The following is a 24,853-nucleotide window of genomic DNA, read 5'->3' on the forward strand; positions in this document are numbered from 1 at the left end:
AAGTCAAGTCAATATTTATATTTTTTTAAACCTAGGGTTATATGAATTCTAAAATTAAAAAAAAAAATTGCAATAAACACGACAAAAAAGATATGTAATAATGAGAAACAACACTTCAAAGAAACGCGACTGGACAACGATAACATGAGTACCGTGAGTCGAACAGCATGGTGTGCCATGTTATTGTTCATAGTCTGATTGTTTGGCAACAGAGGTTTTTTTCGATATCTTTCCACGTTTAATGTATTAAAATTCTATTAAATCATATTTTTCAACCGAAAGGACATTGCATAGAACTTTCCATTTCTGTTTTATTTCGAAAGATATATATCTTTGGAAAGATTCTGCATCTGCAACAATCAACAACCCAAACAAAAAAGTAATCATTAAGTTTTAATACCTTAAGGGAAAACGCTGCACAGCAGATGAATTTTAAAAAAAAGTTTGTGACATAATACCACAAAGAAGGATGGAGAGGTAGGGCGATATATTTTAAATATTTAACCATGTGCATTCAAACATGACATTTTATGCAAAACTTAAGCCCAGCTTCCCAGGACAACCTCTTGAAACATGCACTGTCCGGTGTATGTCTTAGTCCAATTATACAAAATATTAAACAAATGTGGGTTTGATCACAAGCAGAACTACTTTCCTTCTCCAAATCAGCTTAAAAAAACTTGCACCTGGAAATAAAACGATTGTTAAAGCAAAATAAACCGCAGTAATAAAGAACAAACATATGACACGGCGAGAAGGGAGAATGTTTTCAGCATACATACATTCACTGGCACACACATCCATAAACAGAAACTATGAGAAGAAAGAATAATTTCAGAATTCAGCATACACACACACACACAGACCAAAACAATAACTATGACGCATGTTCACACCTGGATGATTGAGAGTGACAGTGACTATCGTTCATAGCATCATTGCATTTCTTTCTTCCTCTATTTGGTGTTTAACGTCGTTTTCAACCGTTCAAGGTTATATCGCGACGGGGAAAGGGGCGGGGGGGATGGGATAGAGTCACTTGTCAATTGTTTCTTGTTCACAAAAGCACTAATAAAAAAATTGCTCCAGTGGCTTGCAACGTAGTACAATATATGACCTTACTGGGAGAATGCAAGTTTCCAGTACAAAGGACTTAACATTTCTTACATACTGCTTGACTAAAATCTTTACAAACATTGACTATATTCTATACAAGAAACACTTAACAAGGGTAAAAGGAGAAACAGAATCCGTTAGTCGCCTCTTACGACATGCTGGGGAGCATCGGGTAAATTCTTCCCCCTAACCCGCGGGGGATATCATTGCATTTGATACAGGGATTAAATCAGTTCTTTGAAAATAGTACATCAAATAAACGAAATCCAAAAACAATAATGGAAGCCCTATTATACACAGATCACAAAGACTACTGAAGACAGAGATGGACGTAACCCACTGATGGTATTATGGCCTAGAAGTATATTATATAACTCTGCTCGGAATAAAAGGCAAGATGTCTTGAAGATAAAAAAAATATATAAAAAGGATTGATAAAAAAAAACCAGCTGAATACAAAACACACAATTCTATATCCTTGATAAAAAATAATGTCAGTCAAAATATTCTACACACACACACACACACACACACACACACACACCTATTTTCACTTACACATCCGGGATACAAACACACAAATACATGCAGTTGCATGCATGCTCGCACACACATATTTACACAAAAATATGTACACATCATCTAACCTCTGTCTTTCTACTTGGCATTACACAGGAAAAACCTGCATTAATGGAATTTTACCACACCGATCACAATGTCTCCACCCTCCCTAATTCGCAAATATAAAAAGCATGATAACTACAAAAAAAGACAACGAAAAAGTTCAAACAAGGCTTCCAGTCTTGATTTACAATCCATCAATTACTTCATCCAATAAATTCAAGAAACGGTTGGTTGGTTGGTCAGTTGTTTGTTGTTTGTTTTTAAGTACCCGGTACCCTTCAATCCGTTTCGCTATGGGGGACCGATTCAAGGTTGTTTCCTTTCTCAGTGCACATGGTGGTCTCCGTATCTGAAACTATTTACATCTGGGTCTATCACAGTAAAATGAAACAGGTTTTAAACATTTCTTTTTCTTTATTTGGTGTTTAACGTCGTTTTCAACCACGAAGGTTATATCGCGACGGGGAAAGGGGGGGAGATGGGATAGAGCCACTTGTCTTTCTTTCTTTCTTTCTTTATTTGGTGTTTAACGTCGTTTTCAACCACGAAGGTTATATCGCGACGGGGAAAGGGGGGGAGATGGGATAGAGCCACTTGTCAATTGTTTCTTGTTCACAAAAGCACTAATCAAAAATTTGCTCCAGGGGCTTGCAACGTAGTACAATATAACCTTACTGGGAGAATGCAAGTTTCCAGTACAAAGGACTTAACATTTCTTACATACTGCTTGACTAAAATCTTTACAAAAATTGACTATATTCTATACAAGAAACACTTAACAAGGGTAAAAAGAGAAACAGAATCCGTTAGTCGCCTCTTTCGACATGCTGGGGAGCATCGGGTAAATTCTTCCCCCTAACCCGCGGGGGGTGGTTTTAAACAGCTCATGTCTTTTCGCACTTGTTACTATTACAATCTTGTTAAAAATCTTGATCTCCTTTAAAAAAAAAAGTTAAACATCTTTTCGGGAGGGGAATCTAAAACGCGGAGGAGAGTGATTTTCATCTTCAGAAATCTCTGTTCTACTAATATGATATTTTTAGAGTGTCATTAACAGTGTCATAATATCCTTCCTATTAAAAAAAAAATCTGTTTAGCCATACTAATTTTGAAAAATGGACAATCAAGGAGGTTTTTTTACTACTTTTTTTTATACAGTGTAAAGATGTCACACTTCAAGACTAGACTTTAGTACAAAGCACATAAATCTACATTTCTACACTAAATGCCTCAAACTAAGCCAGGTTATGGCTGTCTCTTGGGAACAACTTAAATAACCGAGCATCTGTCAATCTCCAGGAAAAATAAAGTCTATCAAGAAGCTGCAACATGATTTATTTCTTTATCCTGTAATAGAATGAATAGCACAAGAGTATTACTGCATGTATTGTTTGTTTGTTTATTTTTTGTGGAAACTGGCCTTTTTTGGATTATTGTCATTCTGAACAATAACTACAGTCACTGACCGAATTATGCACATTACAGGAAATGTTCGCTTGGAAACAGATAAATAAAACTATTGTTCCTTAAGTCTTTTTTTTAATCAAACAGTTCCTCCCTGTTAATGGTTATACGATCAGTATAGTACTGACTATATATGCTATCTTAATCCGCCAACAGTGAATTTGTCCCTTGTAAAAATTAAATTCCATCATTGCTTTTACGATTATAGTAAAAAAAACATGCATGAATCAAAATATAAGGGACAAAAATCTTAATAATTAACAGTACAAAGACAACTGATATGTGATAGACACCTATTACTTCTTCATGGCATAAAATAAGTAACAACTATCATTAGAAAATCATGAACCCTGTTATTCCAAAATTTTAATAATAAATTTTCATTTAATTAATATACTTACCCAACTCACATATAGCAATTAACTCTAGTTCAGTGCTGGTTACGCTGTACGCGTTCCCCTTGGTAACAAGGGAGACCACCCTAAAAAAGAGTGATCCATCCCATAATATCAGACCGATGTCCGGTCCAACATCCGTATGCGTGCGCATACGCCGCCATTTGTATCATTCGAACGAAGCCCAACTCACTACTTTTTTAGAACCCAATACCACCACAGCGGGGAGGCGGGAGGGTTTAAACGATGTGAGTTGGGTAAGTATATTAATTAAATGAAAATTTATTATTAAAATTTTGGATTAAATTACATATTATTACCCAACTCACATATAGCAGATTGCTACTATAGGTGGTGGGTACTTACCAAAACTAGGCACGCAGGACCTGTCCCGCCGCTACCATGGCAGGCAGCGCGGAGCTTCCATCCTGTCTGACAGAAGCGACGTCTCTGAGGTAAAAGTTGACGAAAACGTCCTCAGAGCGCCAATACGCAGCTTCCAGTACCTCGGCTAGCTTGCCGGACCGAAGAACTGCCAATGAGGATGCCCAGGCTCTCGCCTCATGGGTTCTAGCCGCGGTGAGAGGCAACACTGCCCTAGCATCACCCGACTGCACTAGCCACCAGGCATATGCTCGTTTGATCAGAGTGGAGATCCATTTGGCCAGAGTCACCTTCGCTATATCCTTACACCTAGCCGTGTTTAAAGATATGAAAAGAAGCTTTTGACTTTCTGACCTAACAGGCCGAGTTCGAGACAGGTAACATCGGAGAGCTCTCACAGGACAATTTGCAATATCGGGATCTCCAGGAGCCAAAATCTTGCTCAAGGGTGGAATGCGCAAGATTGGAGAAAGCTGGCCAGGTTTCTGGTTTTTCGCGAGAAAGCCGGGAACAAATTTGAGAGAAATGGAACCATCCTTCTCGAACGCAATGTCCTTGTCTAAACCCGACAAAGAATGCACCTCACTACCTCTCCTAGAAGTAGAGAGAAGCGTTAAAAACACAGTCTTACGCGTCAAATCGGCCAAAGTGGCTGACAGAAGAGGCTCGAACTCATCCGAGGCTAAGAAACGTAAGACCAGGAACAAATCCCATGCAGGGAGAAGCGATTTTGAACGAGCTGCTAAAAGGGCAGCCCCCTTAATAACACTAGCGATAACCCCTCCGAGCGAAATTTTGTGGCCTAATTGCGCGAGGGTCGAAGAGATCGCCGACCTCCGGACCCTAATAGAAGAGGGAGAAGCCCCCTGATCAGCCAACCAAGACAGATGGTTGGCTACATGAATAGACCTAGGAGAAAGAGGTTTAACCCCGTTAAGCGCGCACCACCTAGACCAAGAGGCCCAGTGCGATGAGTAAACCGAAGAAGTCGATTTTCTATGCGCATGTCCAACGAATCTCAGAGTAGGGGAAGAGGCCCCTGCCCTACGCAAAGCGCTTCGGACAGAATCCACGCGTGAAGGGCCAGGATCTGTGGGTTCTCGTGCTGAACGCCTGACCGAGGCTGCACGAGATCTCCTCTTTTCAGGGCGAGAGGGATTGGGGGCCGAACTGCTAGACGCAGTAGGTCGGGAAACCAGTGCTGGCTTGGCCACAGAGGAGCGACCAGAACCAGCGCTGGTTTCTCCAAGTCCACTTTCCTGAGGACTTTGCCTAAGAGGCAGAACGGAGGGAAGGCATACGCCGGAAGATCTGACCAATCCACTTCCAGAGCATTCACCTTCCAGGCCAGAGGATCCGGGAAGGGGGACACAAAGAGAGGCAGTCTCGCCGAAAACCTCGTCGCAAAGAGATCTATCTTGGGCTTGTCGATCTGCGACCAAAGCCGCTGCAAAGACTGGTGTGTGAGAGTCCACTCTGAATGAACAATCCTGTCCCCTCTGCTCAAAGTGTCTGCAAGGACGTTCAGACTGCCCTTCAAGTACACTGCTGACAACAGAATGTGCTGGGCGTGACACCACTTGAGAATGCGACATGCAATGTCGGAAAGACTGTGAGACCGAGTCCCCCCTTGCTTGTTCACATACGACGCCACAGACATGTTGTCGGTGTGAAGACGTACATGACTGCCCTCCAGGAAAGGCTTGAACGCTAGAAGCGCCAGGGAAACGGCCTCCAACTCCAGTACATTGATATGTAGGGAGGCCTGAGAGCAATCCCAAACTCCCGAAACCATGTGCTCGTCCAGATGAGCACCCCACCCCGTCAGAGATGCGTCCGTAAACAACTCTCTCTCCGGCGGTGGACGAACAATGGGAACACCCCGGAACAAATCCGGAAGAAGCCAAACACCTGTGGTCTGCTGAAACCAAGTTCCCAGTGCGATCGGGGCACTCCAGTCCTGGGATGTCTGATCCCACCTTGACTGCAGGGAGGCCTGAAAAGGCCTCTTGTGAACCCTGCCCAACGGAATGAGGGAAGCCATGGATTCCATCTGACCCAGAACCAAAGTCAGAACCCTTGCACTGGCGTGATTCTCTCCGTAGAGAGACCGAATCAGACCCTGAAGCTTGTCGATCCGCCTTTGAGACGGACGGACAGACCACCGAAGCGTGTCGAATTCCATGCCCAGGTAAGTAAACGTCTGGGATGGTTCCAACTCGGATTTTGTCAGGTTGACAGAGAAACCCAGCTGTGCCGCCCGGCTCAGCACCCTGTGCGTATGAGCCTCGCAAAGCCCCCTGTTCTGGTGAAGGATTAACCAATCGTCCAGGTATGCTCTGAGACGGATGCCTTCCTGTCTCACAAGAGAGCAAAGCTGCCTGACCACAATCGTGAAAATCCACGGAGCTAAAGACAGGCCGAACGGCAGAGCCCTGAACTGGTAAGCTTTGCCGCCCCAAGGGAAGCGAAGCCACTTCCTGTCCGCGACATGTATGAGGACGTGAAAGTAAGCGTCTGTAAGATCGATCGACGTTGCCCAATCTCCCGGCCGTAAGGCCTCCCGAACCGAAGTTGGAGTTTCCATGGTAAACTTGATTACTCTCAGAAACTTGTTCAAAGGAGAAAGATCTAACACCGGCCTCCACGCCCCCGAGGCTTTCGGCACTACAAAAAGTCTGCCGTAAAACCCCGGGGACCGCGCGTCCAAGACCTCCTCTATAGCTCCCTTGAGCAGCAGAGCCGAGACCTCCTCCTGGACCGCGTTCCGTGCCACCAAATCCTTTGGCGCCCTGCAGGGCGGGATTATCCTGACCAGGGGAGCCTTCTGCCCTGACCAGAGAAGCCGGAACCCCGAACACACTATCCCCGTGACCCACTTGCTGGCCACCAGTTGCAGCCAGGAAGAAAGGGCCCTGGACGGGCCGCCCGCTACAACTAGTGCGGGGGCCACCGGGATGTGTTGTTCGGGGAAGTTTCATTGGGGGTGAGGCTTACGCCCCGACCCCCTGGAACCCCCGAAAGACTGACCCCTCTTAGGGTAAGGAGCTCCACGCCCCCTACCCCTGGAGGAGAATGACTGCTTCTGGGCCTTCCCACCACCTGACGAAGACGTCTGAGGCTTAGCAGAAGAAAACGCCTGAGTCTGAGACTTGCCCTGAGGCTTCTGGAAGCCCTGTGAAGCCAAACGCGCGATCGCTACATCCCGCGCGTCCTGCGTCTCTTTCTGGAGTGCATCGAAAGACGCCTGCCCTAAGAGAGACCCCTCAGCAAAAGGGGAGACCTTCAGCCTCTCCACAGTCGCGGTGTCCCGAAATCTGGACCCCGTCAAGAAGGCTGATCTCCTTGAAAGCACCGCGTGAGTATACAGCCGGGCAGACAAAGTAACCTGTTCTCTAGTCACCTTGCCCAGAGTAGCCAGCAGTGTTGAAACATCTGTCGGCGACGCATCAAACCGAAATTCAAAAGGATCAAGAGATGTGGCAATCGATCTGGATAAAGACCTTTGCAGAGACTCCGACACGGACGTGAGCTCCAGCAAAGACCTTCCAACTTCCTCCACAGCTGTGAGAGAACCGTCAGTACATGGGACAACTCTATCCCTATTGTACCCGTCCTCTCTCAAAGCAGCAAGTTCCGGCGTCACCGGAAGTGCCCCTGACGGCAGAGCAAAAGAGTCAATCAGATTCACAGGATAAGGGGTGAGCTTGAACTTCGGAACACCGGAAGCAGCCCGAGCCCCAGGCTGAGCCAGCCAAGAGACAACGTCTTCCGGGGCCTCGCCGTGCTGAACCAACAACGGCACCGCCGGTTTGCGTTTACCACACAAGACGTTAGCCATTTCATAGGCAATAGTTGACGATTCCCGGAAGCGGTAGCGAGGCCGTTGCTCCTGAGCACTCCGGAAATCGTCAAAAGCAGAACGAGGTGGGTGAAGCTGAGCCTTGTCCTTCACCACCCCTTCCGGAAAGTATCTGAACGCCGTTTCCGCCGCCAGCGCCACTGCGGCTGACAGCTTCACGGGCAAATTCAGTTGGGAATCCTCTACCACTGAGGCATCCCCGTCTTCCGCCCTACACTCCGACTCGAGATCAAGCTCGGAGCCAGGAGGCAGAACATCAGACAGTTTATCGTCGGCAGAACCGACCACTTCCTGCCCCCCGGGCGGAAGAGGACTAAAACGGTCCCCGATATTCTCATAAAGAGACGTACGGAGGCGTTCGTCCTTTCGCTGCTCGTGGGAACTCTCACGACTACCAACGCCAGAGAGAGCCCCCTGAGCTCGCACACCGGCAAGCGGTGTAGACATACCTTGAACTGGTGTCCCACAAAGGAGAGACACCAACTTGGTACTCCCATCCTGCGAAGCATGGACATCCGCCCGAGTCACAGTCGCCGAAGGCAAAGCGGAAGTCGAAGCCGGAACTGCAGGAGACTGCCGTACCTGTGCTAAGGAGAGAACATCAGAAACACCCGACGGAAGCGCACGTAATTCCTCCCTAGTGGAAGATAATTCCGACGCAAGTGTCGAAACTTGAGCGCTCAAAGTCAACAATAAAGACGCAACTTCAGCTGGCGCTAACCCAGGGCAGCCATCTGAAGTTGAAGCAGAAGCAGAAGCAGAAGAAGAAGTTCTTTTGCGCGAACCGCCACTCTTGCCAGAACGTAAACAAGCCTGACCGGAAGTTAAACTGACGTCTGCTAACACGGGAGATTTAACAGAAGTTGAATCAGAAGAAACAGACGCGGATTTTCCTGCGCCCTTCTCTCTCCTCGAGCTACGTTTAGGAGGCGAATCGTCAGGCACCTGCCTCGAACTCGGCTTCCTATTCACGCTATCAACAAGCGCAGCCTCCGCCATAGCGAAAGAACTCACGAAAAATTTCAAAGAAAAACAATTTCAGAAAAATTTCACAAGTACAAAACGAGCGACGAAAACGTCGCTAAAGTTATAACAAAACGGAAAGATCTCACCACACAAGTAGGTAAAGGTGAACAGCTAGGCGACGACCAAGGGGAGATGCCAAAGCCAAAGACTATGACAAAATGCTGAATACAGCAGGAGCGTACATCAGGAGCGTCCTTCCCAGTTGAACCGCTGAGAGAGAAATGATACAAATGGCGGCGTATGCGCACGCATACGGATGTTGGACCGGACATCGGTCTGATATTATGGGATGGATCACTCTTTTTTAGGGTGGTCTCCCTTGTTACCAAGGGGAACGCGTACAGCGTAACCAGCACTGAACTAGAGTTAATTGCTATATGTGAGTTGGGTAATAATATGTAATTTAATTATTAATTTACTGAAGACTGTCCCTCAAACATTTTGTCTCCATTATGAAGTTGAAATAAGGATGAAATGTCTAATGTCTAACAAATTGCAATACACTGTGATCATGAGGGTTCACATCTTACTGCTTGCAAGGAACAGTATTGCTTGCTTTCAAGTTTGCTCCCAGGTAAGTTACAGTAAACAAATTTTTCCTGCAATTCCCATCTTCAAGTAAGCTTGTTTGCCCCCCCCCCCCCCCCCCCCCAAAAACAAAAAAAAAATAAAAGAGTTCAATCAACACTGAACAGAAAAAGAAAAAAAAGTGGGAAGGAACTTGGCAGAGGGAGAGACAAAAAACGGAAGATGAAGGAAAACTAAGAAAAGAAAAAAAAAATTAACCCACAATGAAAGCAATCTAGTATTATAAGCACGGTAAGAACTGACTATAAATACCACTCTAACTTTCTTCTTCCAGTACACTGATATGCTAAACAAAAATGGTCTATAAGAGTCATATTTCATAAGATGGGCTAAATTTCCTTTGCGTATCACCAACTCTTGTCCCAAATAGAAATAGTTTCTGAGAGGACGTAAACTCCCCCCTTTAGTTACATGGGCTAAACATGCTACCAGTACAAAACAGGAAATGAGAGTTCACTTTTTCATGGGTGTTACTGGGAAAAATCAAAAAACCTGAAAGGCAGGGGTCCAACATGCTCAAGTTTGAAAGAAAGTTTCTGGACACCGACGAAACCAAATCATAATAAGCAAGATGGCGGCAAATCCAAGGGAGCGAACCGAGAAAGCACGCAAACCGGTGTCAAAAGTCGGATCGGAACCGCTGCTCGTTATTTCAACTTAGCAAAACAAAGCTTTTTTTTTTTTTTTTGAAAACCCGGAAAACCGGAATTTCCGGCTTCAGATTTTTTCAAAAACCGGAAATCCGGCAAAAGCCGGAAGAGTAACACCCATGCTTTTTGTGCATGAAAATCAACCGAGATCATTTTGGATACGAACATAGGAAAAGCCAAATTAACGGTAGGTCATAACAAAACATCTGAAAACAACATGTCAACAAAACAAAGAAAAGCTGAAATAAATCTGCTATTAACAAAACATTGATTTGGAAATACATGTATATAATCATATACTTAAAACAAAGAAATTAAGAAACATGAAGTTCACAAAACGGGGAGTCAGAAACCAAACATGTTTTAAACAAAACAGAGTAGAAAACAAACAAATATGTGACCCTCCACCACGGAATGAGTCGCATGTCACCTTTGCATGATTTTCATATTTTTACATTTTCATAAAGAGTTTTTTATGCTCTATCCAGTGGTGAAAACCGTTTTAGAAAAGAGCGAAAACTGTTTGAGTTATAAGTCTGTGACTAAGGTGACCCTCACACTGTTACCTGACACTCCCCGGACTTATATTAAGCCTAGCGCAGAACCGCGCGAGGTGACATGCGACTCATTTCGTGGTGGAGGGTCACATATGTTAACGAAACAAAGAAAAGAAAATGTGTGTAACTTGAACTAAACGAAGAGGAGGAAAAAGTGGAACCCTTGGTTTAAGACCACCCGATTTAAGACTCCCTCCCTTTTAAAAACCATTCACATATATATAAGGCCTACCACAGTTTGTTCGTTCATGGGCTGAAACTCACACGGCTTTTACGTGTATGACCGTTTTTACCCCGCCATACGCCGCTTTCGGAGAAAGCATGCTGGGTATTTTTGTGTTTCTATAACCCACCGAACTCTGACATGGATTACAGGATCTTTTTCGTGCGCGCTTGGTCTTGTGCTTGCGTGTACACACGGGGGTGTTCGGACACCGAGGAGAGTCTGCACACAAAGTTGACTCTGAGAAATAAATCTCTCGCCGAACGTCGGGACGAACTCACGCTGACAGCGGCCAACTGGATACAAATCCAGCGCGCTACCGACTGAGCTACATCCCCGCCGGCCTACCACAGTAAAAGGTAGAAGATTCCTTACTAGGAGATACGTAACGGTAAACAAACTGTGACTGTAACGCTAACCATCAAGATGGCCAGAAAGTTTCGAAAAGAAACGATCCATGATACCTAGAAGTGAGTTTTCCTGCTAATGGCCATTGAACAGTGACTGCAAAACTTGCTAAAGTAACCCACCCAGAATTGATCCATCAAATTATTGTACATGTATAAGATGGACAAGATGTGCCATGGAGAAAAGAGACAATGAGTTCTTCTGATATCTGTCATTTGAAGTGCAGTGACTGCACTGCAACTTTCTAAAGAAACCAGCCACGAAACGACCCATGAAATTAGTGTATAAGATATATACACAAGACGTACCATAGAGAAAAGAGACGACATGTAGAAATGAGTTCTGATATCTGCCATTGAACTGCAGTGACTTGCTAACGATACCCATCCAGATACAATCCATCTCAATGATAGACAAGATGTAAAAAAGAGATGACATGTAGAAATGAGGTCTTATTTTAAGCTAATACCATAAAAAGTGTCAATAAAGCACAATGGTCATTTGTTGCAGAATTTTGTTGCAAATTTTCAAAAACAATTTTTTCTTAAAAGGCCAAAAAATTCAGAGCTTTCAACTGAGGTGTAAGACTCGTATAACAAAATGTACAAATGTGCTCGAAGATATACAGATAGACATTTCTTTCAATGATAGTCTTAAATATAACCCAATTCACAAAACCAAATTATTGCAGAATGTTCAAGTTTTAATCAAATGTCAAACAGCACCACATCAGCTGATATATATATGAAGAATTCAATCAACCAAACAACCAACCATACACACCAGTAATTATAATATAAAATAAATCCTAGGAGATACTTCAACAGATTGTTCAGGCCATTTATCACACATACAGATATAAACACCTCAAATAATCTATTTACAACAAAGTTCAGCCTTGAATAAATATACATATACATATATTACATAAAAAAAATCATAACGGGGAAAGGTTCTGGCATTATATATACACGATCAAATATATTACATTATTACGCCCAAAAAAAGTGTTGTATCGAACATATATAATAAGAGGAATTCATAAACAGTCAACAGCTGTTTACATGTTCAGATTTTAAAACAAACTCACACGTGCAAATCAAAACTAAAAAGCAAAGCTGCACAGATTATAATTGTTATGCATAGCTCCGCAGAGAGGTCAAACTTAAAAGAAAAGAGACTAAAAAGTACAAATACAAGCGATAAAACCCAACTTACACATGCATTGGATTTACTAAAATATGATGAAAGTTTGCGTAGCAATACCACTACAAACTCACACTATCATCATTCCAGATATATTGTATTACACAGAGCACCTACATCAATACCTTCCAAACTGACTTTATTACATGTATTATTTTACTAGTATGTATGTATCATCATTCCAGATATATATTGTTACACAGAACACTTCTATTGTCTCATATCAACACCTTACACACTGTATATTATTACAATTGTAACATTCCTCTAATTGTATTACAGGCATGCGTTGAAGTTACAATGAATCTTAACATTTCCAATACAGTACTGTGACACTTTTTTTTTATATATACTAATATTAAGTGATTGTGATATTGCAAATGAGCAATCTAACAAATTTTACTCCAAAATTATGTGGAGAAACCTGAGAAATCTGAGAAACAAATGTTATTTGCCGATCAATGTTTTCAACTGACATTAACAACTGACAATAACAAGTAATTGTTAAATCAGATTATTCTATAAATACTATTGATTATCACACTGACCTCTTGTTATAGAAATTGTGAAAATGACTCATGATGGTTGAATTAGAGTGGTAAGGCCAAAAAAAAAATAGGTCTGTTTACGGTAACCCGACCGACCCTAGTTTTTAGGCCCGACCCTAATCTTTTTTTTGGATCGTCTGAAAAAAAAAAACCACATCCAAAATAGAGCTGTTTGCGCTCAAACAGCAGACGACAGAAGGGAGGTAAGCTCAAAGTACTGTTTATACTTATGTTGGGCAAAAACAGGGATTGATGAGAAGAAATGAACTGTGAAACATCATAGAGAGGGGAGAAGAAAAAAAAAAGGAAAAAAAAAAGAAGAAAAAAAAGACCTACCACCCTATTTTTTCACCCTATGTTACCGTAAACAGACCTTTTTTTTTTTTGGCCTAAACCATAATTGGGAATAATTGTTAACCAACAACTGAAGATTGTACAGATTGCACTGATCATTGTGACATTCATCAGGGTCACTTATAATCTCATCTTTGCACCTAGAATTTCCTTCACAATTTGTTTAACATTTAATTCTTCAACATTGATACCCACATCAACAAATGACTGTAGACAACCCCTACCAAGGGGCAAAAGAGAACGAATAAAAGAAAAACAGAGAAAAGACATAAAGAACTAAAAGCAGAATTGCTGACAGAAAAGAATCTTTGCACGGATCTTAATTAATCTCTAAAAAAAACCTGAAATCAAATCAGTTCATCCTGCCTTCATACCAGGTGCCATTACCAATAATTCTAAACCAAAATGAACACAACCTCATGCCTTTTGCTTCAATATTCTTTGCCAGAGTCTTCAGGGCAAGAAATGTATTGTAAATATATCTTAATCATCGATTCTCTCCTCTATTTTTCTTCTGTCAACAGAATCAAAAACATGATGCCATTTCTGAATAACCTTGATCAAAATAAGAACGTTTCATCAATGGTGAAGCAAAAACATTGTCTTTCTTTTGTTATCTGAAAAAAAGTCATTCAGAGATAATCAAAGTCTTAAAGACAGTTGCTATGCTCATGATTTAACCAGTCCAAGACAATCCAAGACATAGTATTAACAAGAATGGCTACAGATTCTGATCGTTTTCTTACAACATCCATCATTACTAAAAAATATTTTCGCTCTTTCACAAATTATATATACACACCCTGCTAAAATTTTCTTAAAAGAAAACTACAAGAAAACTAAAATACAATAACTAAAATTTTGCATGTTAAAATATATATTCAAATCAATTACAAAAAATAAACTGCTTCTTTCCTCTTCCTCATAAATACTATAAAAAAAACCAACAACACTTAAACCATAAATAAATAAATCATCAGTTAAAAACAATATCACAAGGATGATTTATATCCTCCATTAAATTATGAATATTATAACACACCTCTGTTACATTGTTTTCTCCATGATGCTAACTTGAGGAAATGCTTGCCAAGTGGATTGTTTGACAAAGACAAATTTATGGCTTGAGTAAAAGAGCTTGCTTGAAATAACCAACTCTAGGATAAGCTAGCAGTTACTTGTAATACTTTAAACTGCAGTTCACAAATTCAAACTCATACTTCTACTTTGTAAGAGATGGCCAAACTCAGTCGGACATGGGATTCTGAAATCCCCATTTTTACATGCACAAATATTTGTTAGCAAAGGTGTGGTTTATACCGCACTGGTTTTGACTAACAAAGGTACACAAAACTTCAGCTGGGCTATGACATTTACGGAACATTATAAATTGATGTCAAAATCTCATGTACGACACATGAAAACTAAATCTAGTTTTTATTCTAAAAGCGGTGCGAAATAAGTCAAACTATATTTAGCAATAAAATATATTTGGCTGCGGTAGTATAGTGAGAGGGATATGTTGACACTTGTAGATCCAGGCACATGATGAGAAATGCTGCCCTGATATAATATGCAGCAAATGCCCAGCCAACTCAAAGACAGTTGGGAGGCAAAAGGTTTATTATTGAAGAGAAGGGCGGGGGGGGAGAAGGGATAAGGGGAACCACAGGGAGAGATATCTGACTGTGAAAGAAATAAAGTCATTCTTCCCAGGGGAGGGAGAGGGGTGTGGGTGTGAGTAAAGGAGGTGGGTATAGGTAAAAAGGGGAGGGAGAAATAAGGGGGATCAATGACAGGGAGGTACATGACTTTAAAACAAATATAAAGTCATTTTTCATCTTATCCGTTATCGTCGTGCATTATATGAAATAATTATTCACGCAGAGACGAAACACCCTGATAAATCGACAGATTTTAGCACACAGTGTAAAAGATGTGGGTAAAAGTATTCAAAAATAAGCCAACTTGCATAAAGAAAATGGCCAAGCGTTCTGTCCTTTACTGTCAAAACAGCATGAACTGTTCACACATGTGTACCTTTACTGTTCCCACACCTGTCTTTACTGTTCCTGCACCTGTCTTTACTGTTCTTGCACCTGTGTCTTTACTGTTCCCACACCTGTCTTTACTGTTCCTGCACCCGTGTCTTTACTGTTCTTGCACCTGTCTTTACTGTTCCCACACCTGTCTTTACTGTTCCTGCACCCGTGTCTTTACTGTTCCCACACCTGTCTTTACTGTTCCCACACCTGTCTTTACTGTTCCCACACCTGTCTTTACTGTTCCCACACCTGTAGTTACTGTTCCCACACCCGTGTCTTTACTGTTCCTGCACCTGTGTCTTTACTGTTCCTGCACCTGTGTCTTTACTGTTCCTGCACCTGTGTCTTTACTGTTCCTGCACCTGTGTCTTTACTGTTCCCACACCTGTCTTTACTGTTCCTGCACCTGTGTCTTTACTGTTCCTGCACCTGTGTCTTTCTTGTTCCCACACCTGTCTTTTATGTTCCCACACCTGTGTCTTTACTGTTCCCGGACCTGTCTTTACTGTTCTTGCACCTGTGTCTTTACTGTTCCTGCACCTGTGTCTTTACTGTTCCCCCACCTGTAGTTACTGTCCCCACACCTGTGTCTTTACTGTTCCTGCACCTGTCTTTACTGTTCCTGCACCTGTCTTTACTGTTCCTGCACCCGTGTCTTTACTGTTCCCACACCTGTCTTTACTGTTCCAACACCTGTGTCTTTACTGTTCCAACACCTGTGTCTTTACTGTTCCTGCACCTGTGTCTTTACTGTTCCTGCACCTGTGCCTTTCTTGTTCCCACACCTGTCTTTTATGTTCCCACACCTGTGTCTTTACTGTTCCCGGACCTGTCTTTACTGTTCTTGCACCTGTGTCTTTATTGTTCCTGCACCTGTGTCTCTACTGTTCCCACACCTGTCTTTACCATTACTGCACCTGTGTCTTTACTGTTCCCACACCTGTCTTTACTGTTCCCACACCTGTCTTTACTGTTCCTGCACCTGTGTCTTTACTGTTCCCACACCTGTCTTTACTGTTCCCACACCTGTCTTTACTGTTCTTGCACCTGTGTCTTTACTGTTCCCACACCTGTCTTTACTGTTCCTGCACCTGTGTCTTTACTGTTCCCCCACCTGTAGTTACTGTCCCCACACCTGTGTCTTTACTGTTCCTGCACCTGTCTTTACTGTTCCCACACCTGTCTTTACTGTTCCTGCACCTGTCTTTACTGTTCCCACACCTGTCTTTACTGTTCTTGCACCTGTGTCTTTACTGTTCCCACACCTGTCTTTACTGTTCCTGCACCTGCGTCTTTACTGTTCCTGCACCTGTCTTTACTGTTCCCACACCTGTCTTTACTGTTCCCACACCCGTGTCTTTACTGTTCCCACACCTGTCTACTGTTCCCACACGTGTCTTTACTGTTCCTGCACCTGTCTTTACTGTTTCTGCACCTGTGTCTTTACTGTTCCCACACCCATGTCTTTACTGTTCCCACACCTGTCTACTGTTCCCACACCTGTCTACTGTTCCCACACCCATGTCTTTACTGTTCCCACACCTGTCTTTACTGTTCCCACACCTGTCTTTACTGTTCCCACACCTGTGTCTACTGTTCCCACACCTGTCTTTACTGTTCCCACACCTGTCTTTACTGTTCCCACACCTGTCTTTACTGTTCCCACACCTGTATCTTTACTTGCAAGTGTGGATCAGCAGAGAAGGGGTGAGGGAATCCTTTGCAGGATTCAGTGTTCTAGCTGCAGAAATCTCAGTTTTACTCCAAATTGTCTGGTACAGTACACCTCCTTTTTGGTAGAAGGGGGGGGGGGGGGGAGGGGATATCACTAAAAGGCATCCTGAAAAGAAGGAAGCAACAACACAAATCATCTCGTCACTGTAGCACAGGATAGTAGTCTGTACAGCAGAACTGATGTACTGCATGTCCCCTCACTCAGTCACTGTGGTGAATATTTAGCACAAAATCACAAATCTCTCCAAGCGAGTTTCATAAGTCTTAGCCGCAAAGAGAATCTGTCTGTCAGAACTGTGGTGGTGCTGACACGCTTCAGACTCGACCCGTCCACACAACAGACCAGGTCTGACAATTCACAAATATGCACAATAACTAAACTCCAGAGAAAGCTAATTGTTGAAAGAAGATTTCACAGTGGAAAGGCAGCCTCCAAGAAATTTTGTCCAGGCAGCTAGCTTTCACAAATGTTTCCGCAGGCACCTTTCATAAAAAAAATTCCAGGCAGCTAGCTTCCAAGAAATTTTCTTCAGGCACCTTCCAAAATGATTTTTCCGGGCAGCTTCCACATTTTCTCACGCATTTCCAAGTGATCGTCTGCTTAGATGGACTGGGGGGGGGGGGGGGGGGGGGGTGGGGGGGGAGGTTATGGTATTCCACTTAGTGGCACCTTGAAGTGTTTACTTAGTATTGTTTGTGTGGTAAACCGTTTCAAGTTCATATGCAAAACTGATTAAAGTAACATGCCTCTCTGGCCGAGTAAGCTGCCAGCTCAAATAACTTACACTTCTGACATAATTATGATTGCCAAGCCTTTGCTTGAAATTTTGTGTGACCTCTGCTAGCTAGATCATGATGGCTTTCACTGCACAGACGTGGCAAGGTCATCATCACACAGAGTACCTGAAACGTTCAGTCTTTGAAAAAGTCTAGCTTAGAAACTGTGGATGTGTATGGCAACTCATAGGTACAGCACACACTGCTGACTGTGAGAAATCAAGGCAAAACCTTTGACACAGTCATCAAGCTGGGAATAAAGTTTAGCAGAAGGAGCAAAAGTGATAACAGCTCCAAACCATCTCCTCAGGAGCGTCCTTGCAAGGGATTCAGAATAAAGTACCAGCATCCAAAACCTCCTCCACAAGCATCTTGCATACTTCAAACTTGTGGGTTATTGGGGGTCAAGAAGAGAGGAGGGGCAGGTGACTTTTCAGTCATTTCAGACCCATCTTTTGACATCATCTCCTGAGTGGCGTCCACAGCAGGTCTTCAGAATAAAATTGCTGCAGCCGAAATCTCATCCAGGAGCGTCTTTTGCACACCTGGCACATTGGGGGTTGAGGAGCAGGGGGCATAAGGGAGGAGGGAGGGGAGCTGCCATCGGGGTCTCTTCACAGTCGTTTTGGTGGGTCCTTCACACCATCGTAAATGTCCTTGAAGTGAGGTCAAAGGTCAGCAGCACATGTACTCCCAGTAATCTGACCCTCACCCTGAAGCGTCTTTCGCACATGCAACACATTGAGGTTGGGGGGTAAAAACGAGGGAGAGGGGATGATTTTTCACAGGCTTTTCCGCGCGTCCTTAAGGCCATCGTAAACGTCCTTGAAGTGACAACGTTTGTCAGCATTGTACTCCCAGCAATTTACTCCTCACCCTGAAGCGTCTTTTGCACAACTCTCACATGGGAGTTAGGGGGTAAAATGAAGGGGGGGGGGGGGGGGGGATAACTTTCCACAGTCGTTTCAGCGCATCCTTTAGAACAGCAAAAACGTCCTTGAATTGATAGCCTTTGTCAGCATTGTACCCCCAGCAATTTACCCCTCACCCTGAAGCGCCCTTTGCACAACTCTCACATGGGAGTTTGGAATAAAGAAGGATGAATGGCGGGGAGATAACTTTTCAGTCGTTTGAGCGCGTCCTTGAGACCATATCTTAAACGTCCTGGAAGTGACAGCGTTTGTCAGCATTGTACTCCCAGCAATTTGACCCTCACCCTGAAGCGTCCTTTGCACAACTCTCACATGGGAGTTAGGGGTCAAAAGGAGGGAAAGGGTCACTTTTCACAGTCGTTTGAGCGCGTCCTTGAGGCCATCGTAAACGTCCTTGAAGTGGGGTCGCTTTTCGGGGTTGTACTCCCAGCATCGCAGCATCAGCTTGTACACAGACTCTGGCGTCTGGGGGTTCTGCGGCAGTCGGTAACCTGGTGAGGAAAGCGAGACGAAATGAAATGAAAATAGAGAATAAATAATACTTGGCTTGCTGTGTGATATCAGGTTTACACAAGTTGTTGTTCTTTTAATTACTGAAATGCAAGCAAATGGGGGATGAGGCAGGGATTTAATCCTGTAACTGATGCATGTTCTCCAAGATGCGTTCATTTTATTCCTCCACCTGGGAGGCAGTACGTACCATCTTCAATTTTTTCTCTGGCCTGAGCATTGGTCATCCCAGGGTACGGCTGCTGGCCGGCGGAGAATATCTCCCACATGAGTATTCCATAACTCCACACATCACACAGGGACGTGTACTTTCCTGAAAGAAAAGGATACAAGGTTCATTTGCTTAATAAAATATGCATGTAACACTTAAATAAGTCGACTCGGGTCTTTCAGGACTGAGGTGCACGAAGAGAAACTCGAACAAGCTGCTTGGTCTGATTGGTTGAAATCACAATAAATCTCAATTTCAAGCAATCTGACCCTGTGGCTGCGTTCCGTCCATTTGGGTGGCACCCAGTTTCTCTTTGTGAAACTTAGCCTTGAAGTGGTTATCTTCAAATTCCAACACAAGTGTCAAAATTGAGTCAGTGTGGATCCGGTACTTGCTGTACCTTTCATTACTTGATGCTTCACGAAGTCTCTAGCTTTTACAATGCTTTTTACATTTAGTCAAGTTTTGACTAAATGTTTTAACATAGAGGGGGGAATCGAGACCAAGGTCATGGTGTGTGTGTGTGTGTGTGTGTGTGTGTGTGTGTGTGTGTGTGTGTGTGTGTGTGTGTGTGTCTGTGTGTGTGTAAAGCGATTCAGAAAAAACTGCTGGACCGATCTTCATGAAACTTTACATGAATGATCCTGGGAATGATATCCCCGGACCTTTTTTTCATTTTTTCGATAAATGTCTTTGATGACGTCATATCCGGCTTTTTGTAAAAATTGAGGCGGCACCGTCACACCCTCATTTTTCAATGAAATTGATTGAAACTTTGGCCAAGTAATCTTCGACGAAGGCCGGACTTCATTGCATTTCAGCATGAAGGCTTAGAAATTAATTAATGAGTTTGGTCATTAAAAATCAGTAAAATTGTAATTAAAATAATTCTTTTATAAAACGATTTCATCTGATTCTTCATCATTTTCTGATTCCAAAAACATATATGTATGTAATATTTGGATTAAAAACAAGCTCTGAAAATTAAAAATATGAAAATTTTGACTAAAATTACATTTCCGAAATCGATTTCAAAACAATTTCATCTCATTCCTTGTCGGTTCCTGATTCCAAAAACATATAGATATGATATATTTGAATTAAAAACAAGCTCAGAAAGTTAAACAGAACAGAGATACAGAAAAGCAAGCTATCCTCCTCAGTGTAACCACTACCGCGCTATTCTGGCTAGTCAATTTCACTGCCTTTGCCACGAACGGTGGACTGACGATGCTACGAGTTAAAAATCTTGGTGAAGAAAATGCAGTACGTTTAGTGTCATTCTGCGAGTTCGACAGCTTGACTAAATGTTGTATTTTCATCTTACGCGACTTGTTTTTGGCTCACGTAAGTGTAGCCTATGCGATGATAAACTTTGTCTGTCTGTGCGTGCGTGCGTGCGTGTGTGTGTGTGATAGAAACTTTAACATTTCCGAGTCTATGGATAAAGCTCGCATAAGAAGATTACGTCTCGGTCAAAAGTGTTTGACGTGTGTGATAGAAACTATTTGAAGACGTCACATTATGACGTAAGAGGGTTAGACGTCACGCAAAGGAATTACTGAAAGTCTCGGTCATTGTTATTGTGAGCGGGCCGAGACTAGTTGGCAGATCCAGGGTCTCGCTTTCTTGCACAGTTTCACCTATGCTTACTGTGTGTGTGTGTGTGTGTGTGTGTGTGTGTGTGTATGTGTGACGGAGTGATTGAGTTTGTGTTACTGTTTGTCGATTTCTCACGTGAGCCTTGAAGGCTTCGCCTCTTGTCTATTATGGTGAATCGCTTTTCCGTCTGTAACATTCTGTATTTTTTTGCTTGACAGCGGTCTTGTGCAGTAGTTGATCTGAAAACAACATTTGTGCTCCAAAAGGTCAGCGCTTGTTTTTTAAATCCCATCAACAATTCTTGATGGCCCTATCAAATCTCTGGTATGCTTTGAAAAAGAATATAAAGCCACTGACAAAATGTATTTTGACTGAAAGAACAAATATGGTGACTGGGAAATAAAAAGACCAAGAAATACTGTAAACACGTGTTTAAGGAAGACGATAACTTGGAGAGAAACATATGCTAAAGTATCCTGTGATGCATTTTTTTAGCATTTTAAACGTCTTGGTAAGACAGATGACAATGATGCTAAGTCTGCAGATCAGCAAAATGATCAAAGTACCTTTTCTATAGATACATATTTACTAAATGACTTGTTTACTGAAGAAGAGGTTAAAATTGCTCTCAGAAACTTAAAAAATAATAAAGCTTGTGGCTTAGACACTATAACAAATGAATTTTTGAAGAATGTTTCAGCAGATCTCTTGTCAGTTATTACTAAGTTTTTTAATTTAGTCCTTGTATCCGGCAAAGTACCCGAAGATTGGACTATTGGTGTCATTAAGCCCCTTTTCAAGAATAAGGGTAGTAAGGATGATCCTAATAACTATAGAGGTATTTCCATCCTGAGCTGTTTTGGAAAAGCTTTCACCTGTCTGTTAAACAACCGCCTTACTCATTTTTTTGATGCCAATAACACTATTGGTGAAGAACAAGCAGGTTTTCGTTCCGACCATAGTGTGACTGATCATATTTTTACCCTAAATGCTATAATAGACTTTTTCCTGTCTAAAAAGAAGAGATTGTACTGTGTTTTTGTTGACTATGAAAAGGCTTTTGACCTTGTTAACCGCTCTTTTTTGTGGCAGAAATTGTTAAATTGTGGTGTGCGTGGTAAGATGTTGACGATTGTTCAAGATATGTACTCTAAAGCTAAGTCCTGTGTACAGTGGAACACTAAGTTGTCTGACTTTTTTTCTTGTTCTGCCGGTGTGAGACAAGGTGAGAACTTGTCTCCCCTGCTTTTTTCCGTATATTTAAACGATCTGAAGAATTATTTTGATCGGGAGTCAGCTCTAAATACCTTAGGACGTGAATCCGAAAATGTAAACTGTGACAACAGTGATATTAACGTTCTGTATGGGTTGTTCATTTTGTTGTATGCCGACGATACGGTTATTTTTGCTGAATCGCCAGAATCCTTGCAGATCGCTCTAGATATTATGGACAGATATTGTAAAGATTGGTTTTTGAAATTGAATGTAACTAAAACAAAAGTAATGATTTTCTCAAGAGGGAAAGTAAGAAAAGTTCCGACATTTACATTCAATGGTCGGAAACTTGATATTGTGTATGATTTTCAATACCTGGGTATTAAATTTAGCTACAATGGTAAATTTACTGTTGCACAGAAGAATTTGTATGACCGTGCCTCCAAGGCCATGTTTGCTTTATTACGTAAAACTAGAAAACTGTTTTTGCCTCTTGATGTCCAAATTGACCTCTTTGAAAAAACTGTGGTCCCTATTTTACTTTACGGTTCTGAAGTATGGTGCCCTTACATGTCTGATCTAGCTAACAAATTACAGATACGATTTTTTAAGATGATTTTGAAAGTTGGCAAATCAACACCAACAAACATGGTTTTGGGTGAATTAGGTCAGTTCCCTGTAAGTATTCAAGCGAAATGTCGTATGTTGAATTTTTGGTACAAACTTGCATTTTCTAATGGTTCTGACAAACTTTCTTGTGTGACATATCGTTTTTTGTTTAAAATGTATGAATCTGGTGTATACAAGTCAAAATTTTTGCTTTCTGTCCATGGTGTTCTAAATGAGTTAGGCTTTAGTGATTTTTGGCACAATCAAACTATCGATAACGTAACGGATGGTGGTTATTTTAATACTTTCAAAGCACTGATGAAAAATAGGCTACAAGACCAATTTGTCCAAACCTGGCATTCAGAAATAAATAACAATGAGTTTTATTATAATTATAGAATGTATAAAGAGAATTTTGAGTTTGAAAAGTACTTGTCCATCCTGCCGGTTAATTTAGCAAACGCTGTTTTAAAATTTAGAACACTGAATCATAAATTGCCTATACAAAAAGGTAGGACTCTTGGTATTCCCAGACAAGACAGAATCTGTCACAAATGTTCATCAGGTGACCTTGGGGACGAGTTCCATTATATTTTTGTATGTCCTTTTTTTACCAATTATAGAAAACAGTTGTTACGGTGCTATTATTATGCCCGCCCCAATTCAGTTAAATTCAGAGAGCTTTTTTCCACTACAAAAAAGAGTTTATTGCTAAAACTCGCAAAGTTCATGACACTTGTCATGGACTGTTTGAGAAGCGAGTAAAATTTAATTCTCTTTTAGCTTTATACTCTGTTATCTGTTTTGTGTTGTTTGTAATAGTATTTTTGTCCTTATGTTAACTCACCCATCACCCCATTTCCCATAGTAAAGAAATGTATGTAATCACTTTGCACTTGTAGTGTTTTATTATTATTATTATTATTATTATTATTATTATTATTATTATTATTTATTATTATTATTGTTGAATTGTTTCTTGTATTGTTTTTGCTCTCCCTCACCCCTCAACTCCCTTTTCTGTACATAGTCTGATTTCTTTTTGTTTTAGTTCCTTTTATTTGGTGTTGAATGAAATATGTTTTTATTGAGTTTTTTAATTTTCCATGTACCCTCACGGGGTTTTTATCGGAATAAAACTTGACTTGACTTGACTTGGTTGTTCGTATCGTCTTCGTTAAACACGTGAAAACAATATTTTTTGGTCTTTTTATTTGTATTTTGACGAACCAAAGTTGAGAGCCTCAGGCGCGGTCCACTTGATGGGGATCTGTTTCATGCCTTCAGACACCGTGTACTCCTCCTCCTCGCGTGACATGCCGAAGTCGGAAATCTTGATCACGTTGTTATCTCCCACCAGACAGTTACGAGCCGCCAAATCTCTGAAATGATCAAAACAGTCACTTTAGTTGTTATACCACAGCTTCCAATCTCCCAGGTCAACTTGTGTGCACACCTGCTAGTGCCTTATCCCCCTTCATGTGTACACGCAAGCACAGGACCAAGTGCGCACAGAACAGATCCCGTAATCCATGTCAGAGTTGGATGGGTTATAGAAACACAAAAATACTCAGCATGAATGGCGGGGTAAAAACGGTCATATACGTAAAAACTCACTTGTGCAAAAAAGTAGTAAACATGGGAGTTTCAGCCCATGAACGAAGAAGTTATACCACAACAGAGTTATCGTGTAGCTTTTTGCCACACAAAAAAATCCTTTTCATTTTCATAACTTCATTGTCCCAACCCTGGGAAATTTGGGTTGCTTCCTCCCAGTGGAAAGCTAGCAGCAATTGACAGGGCCTAGCATTGG

The 24,853-nt window shown here is 42.0% G+C and overlaps 1 protein-coding gene across 1 annotated transcript in view; it reads right to left on the reverse strand.

The window, feature by feature from the left end:
• Window positions 1-16,893: 16,893 nt before the first annotated feature.
• The window catches only part of LOC138949971 (tyrosine-protein kinase Fer-like), a 57,115-nt gene continuing 49,155 nt past the window's right edge, over window positions 16,894-24,853 (reverse strand). The window contains exons 19-21 of the mRNA XM_070321754.1: window positions 24,271-24,422; window positions 19,594-19,716; window positions 16,894-19,384 (exon numbers count right to left, since the gene is read on the reverse strand). Of these exons, the coding sequence (XP_070177855.1) occupies window positions 19,245-19,384; window positions 19,594-19,716; window positions 24,271-24,422 (415 nt within the window). The 3' untranslated portion in view covers window positions 16,894-19,244. The remainder of the gene's footprint in view (window positions 19,385-19,593; window positions 19,717-24,270; window positions 24,423-24,853) is intronic.

Source organism: Littorina saxatilis, linkage group LG16 (assembly GCF_037325665.1).
Source record: "Littorina saxatilis isolate snail1 linkage group LG16, US_GU_Lsax_2.0, whole genome shotgun sequence".
NCBI classification, from domain to species: Eukaryota; Metazoa; Mollusca; class Gastropoda; order Littorinimorpha; family Littorinidae; genus Littorina; species Littorina saxatilis.